Genomic DNA, 3401 nt, shown 5'->3' with positions numbered 1-3401 from the left:
TATGTACATACAAATATATATATAAACCTATACCTTTATACGTCCATCCCCTCTTCACATCCACTTGCTGCATGTCCTATTTCCCATTCGTTTCTTGTTGTATATACACGTGGTTCTGAATCCGTTACCTTTTACTCATTGCATCCACAGAAGTGATGTTGAAGACAAGTCTGTGCACATTCTGATTGAACGGCAGACAGATGGGCTGCAATTGGGCGGAGACAACGTCATGTTCAATAACATGCAGGACCTTGTTACGTACTACAAGTATGTCAGTGTCTCGGTGTCCTTGTGTCATTGTAACTTACTACAAGTATGTCTGTGTCTTCCATGCACTTGGACATACACCGTTTAGTTTCGTACTACAAGTATCTGTGTTCTGTGTTGTGCTATGATAACTACGTGCTGTCATCGTTATTCGGTTTTAGGGGTTTAGGGTTTACTTATTTCGTTGTCTCTCTGTTCTCATGCCTTATGCCAATGATTGCTCCTGTGTCTGTGGGTCTGTGGGTCTGTAGGTCCGTAGGGTTTATTCCATGTCTCTACCTACCACTTGTAAACCTTGTTACCCCCGTCACCCCCATTCCCATTTGCAATGCGCTCCAGAAACATAAGATCACCATACAAGGTCGGCTGTCAACGTATGTGTGTAGTGGTGTAAACCCTTAGACCACTTCTAATCCCTGTCTACCTACCACTCCTCCCCAGAAAACATAAGATCACTATAGAAGGTCAGTGTCAACGTATGTGTGTAGTGTGTATACCCAACCACTTTTAATCCCTGTCTACCTACCACTCATCCCCAGAAAACATAAGATCACCATAGAAGGTCAGCTGTCAACGTGTCTTAAGAAGCCAATGTGCAAATACGCGCAGCTGTAGTGCCGTCGCAACAGTGCCACGTGAGTGGATGGGGTGGTGGTGGTCAATCAGAAGACGCTCCGCAGATGACCCCAACGAGTGTGAGCAAAGAGCCCATTGAAGGATAGGGATTAGAGTAGCTCGAGTAGTCAGGGCATAGGGAGACTCGCACAGAGGCCCTTGCACCACACAAAGAGGATGAGTGTGGGTGTGGATAATTTAGTATTAATGAACCGAATAGGAGATATGAAACCAGAGAATATGGATGAATAAATTAGAATGAGAACTATGCGACGGGGTATCTGACGAGAGAGTGAAGTGATGAGTATTTTAACGAGAGAGTGTTGTGATGAGTGTATTAACGAGAGTGAATTGATGAGTATATTAACGAGAGTGTAGTGATTAGTATATTAATGAGAGAGTGTAGTTATGAGTATATTAACGAGTGTAGTAATGAATATATTAATGAGCGAGTGTAGTGACGAGTATATTAACGAGAGTCTATTGATGAGTATATTAGCATGGTGACTATACAGATGGTCAAGACAGAACAGTATTCCCACACGGAATTGACGGGCTAGCACTATGCAATTCTTATCTGGTAGTCGTTTTCTGCACATACCATGCGCAGTAAGCAACAGGTGAGCGTAGATATCATGTTGTAATGTGAGCGTTGGTTGACTGAGGCATCTTGCAGTCTTAAAATGTACTATTGTCTGTTCTAGGGTTCTAGGGTTCTTGGGTTTTTAGGGTTCCAGGGTATGTCAATTTTATCAAATAGGCTATGGTACAGTAACAGTGAATAGCTCAGGCTATGGTACAGTAACAGTAAATAGCTCAGGCTATGGTACAGTAACAGTAAATAGCTCAGGCTATGGTACAGTAACAGTAAATAGCTCAGGCTATGGTACAGTAACAGTAAATAGCTCAGGCTATGGTACAGTAACAGTAAATAGCTCGTGCCCATGTCGAGGTGGATCCACAAACAAGCCGCAGAAGAAAATCCACGTATTGTACTTCGGTGCACATATCATTGCAAAGTCTTCTAACGCGTATCGTAGTATTAAAATCAATTCTCTAATTCGTAATAAACGTATGATATAAATTATATCTCAGACAGTAAATGGGAGGAACCCAATGGTGCCGTGCAGGTCTGTATGTCTGATGTCACTTCGCGAAAGGCGTTTAGTCGTCCTTGCATTGCGCTTTGTAGTCAAACTTTAAACCTAAAATACGCGACTATTTACAAATTTTATTACTTTGTCTGACATGTTCGTTATTTTTAAATCAGTATATTGGACGCAATTATGTCTATATGTACACCATGTCATTCCTTGGGAGTTTCTTCACATCATCCATCGGGTAACCATTCACCGTCAGCCAGTTCAGAGCTTTTTTAACTTCCAGTTCCTTTTCATAACCGTTCTTCGACATTAACCACACATAGTCTTTAGACGGGACGGTGACAACAGTGAGGTTCTTATCGTCACTCTGGTAGGTAACCAAATAATCTGCCTTGAACGGCCACACAAATTGTAGCTTCCAAAAGCTCGAGATGTCTGTTGGCCAGGCTTTCCCTCGCATCACTTTCTCAGGGCCATCGAATGATTCTTCATTGAATTTGTATGTTAAATGTATAGTTCCGCTGACATCCTTGGTGTAGCATTCCATTGGATTGTGCGCGTTCTTATCCTTAGGCGTGAGTGTAGCGTAGAGCACACGATGATCTACCATAAATCGATCTACATCAAAATTATCTACGGTTTTCGGTCGCTCGGAGAAAGAGACGCCAATAAAGTCTAGGAACCCCATATTGTCAATTGATGTATTGTTTCGTTTCCGCGGGGGTCGATTTTGTACCTGGGTTTTGATAATCGACACCTTTTTATTTATTTGTTTTGAGTGCTGAGTCGATTAAGGAAGATTGTATTGTGGGGTTATATACTGTAAAACAGTATAAGAGAACCGGAACCAGACATTTAAAAAAAATTAGTACATAATGAAAGTTCTGTGGTTGTTCCTTGTTCGACAATGTTCCAATCGCGATGATTGATAGATGAACTATGAACTATAAACAAATGAACACACAAAAGAAGATGAGAATGAATCTGAAATCTTTCAATCACATAGTCAATTAGAGTAGAGTCGAACAGCAGACACTATGTACTACTACTAGAGAGGCAAATAAGTATAACTAGAAGAGAGAGAGAGATCTCTCTCCAGAGCATACATTTATTACTGCAGGTATTCACTATTCACTGTATTCTGATTGGCCATTTTTAAATGCGCATGAGTTCCAAAATATAACGTAAATTCTTGTGGGTAATGCATGACTATTCAATGTTCATTCACTACATATGGTCAAAAACCAATTTGGCGCCAATTTCAAGATTGGCTCACCTGGCATTGGGATTTCCAATTTCAAGATTGGCTCACCTGGCGTTGGGATTTCCAATTTCAAGATTGGCTCACCTGGCGTTGGGATTTCCAATTTCAAGATTGGCTCACCTGGCGTTGGGATTTCCAATTTCAAGATTGGC

At 41.3% G+C, this 3401-nt stretch overlaps 3 protein-coding genes across 3 annotated transcripts; 2 read left to right on the top strand and 1 right to left on the bottom strand.

Annotated features, from left to right (window-relative positions):
- Window positions 1-150: 150 nt before the first annotated feature.
- On the top strand, window positions 151-1156 carry SARC_13600 (hypothetical protein; the record flags this gene model as incomplete). The annotated part of the gene is made up of 2 exons (XM_014292271.1): window positions 151-267; window positions 807-1156. Coding segments are annotated over 2 exons (193 nt in total), but the record flags the coding sequence as incomplete, so codon positions are not given.
- A 937-nt stretch (window positions 1157-2093) lies between these two features.
- On the bottom strand, window positions 2094-2770 carry SARC_13599 (hypothetical protein). The gene has a single exon (XM_014292270.1). The coding sequence runs from the start codon at window positions 2671-2673 to the stop codon at window positions 2173-2175; it is 501 nt and encodes a 166-aa protein (XP_014147745.1). The 5' UTR covers window positions 2674-2770; the 3' UTR covers window positions 2094-2172.
- Window positions 2771-3218: 448 nt separating this feature from the next.
- Window positions 3219-3401, top strand: SARC_13598 (hypothetical protein; the record flags this gene model as incomplete). Its single annotated transcript, XM_014292269.1, has 1 exon — window positions 3219-3401. A coding segment is annotated over one exon (183 nt), but the record flags the coding sequence as incomplete, so codon positions are not given.

The sequence above is a fragment of the Sphaeroforma arctica genome (genome assembly GCF_001186125.1).
Source record: "Sphaeroforma arctica JP610 unplaced genomic scaffold supercont1.3485, whole genome shotgun sequence".
Taxonomy (NCBI): domain Eukaryota; class Ichthyosporea; order Ichthyophonida; genus Sphaeroforma; species Sphaeroforma arctica.
This window is presented reverse-complemented; position numbering and strand designations above follow the sequence as displayed.

Excerpts from the sequence above, each read along its gene's own strand:
- SARC_13599 (XM_014292270.1), bottom strand. The coding sequence starts at position 2,673 with ATGGGGTTCCTAGACTTTATTGGCGTCTCTTTCTCCGAGCGACCGAAA.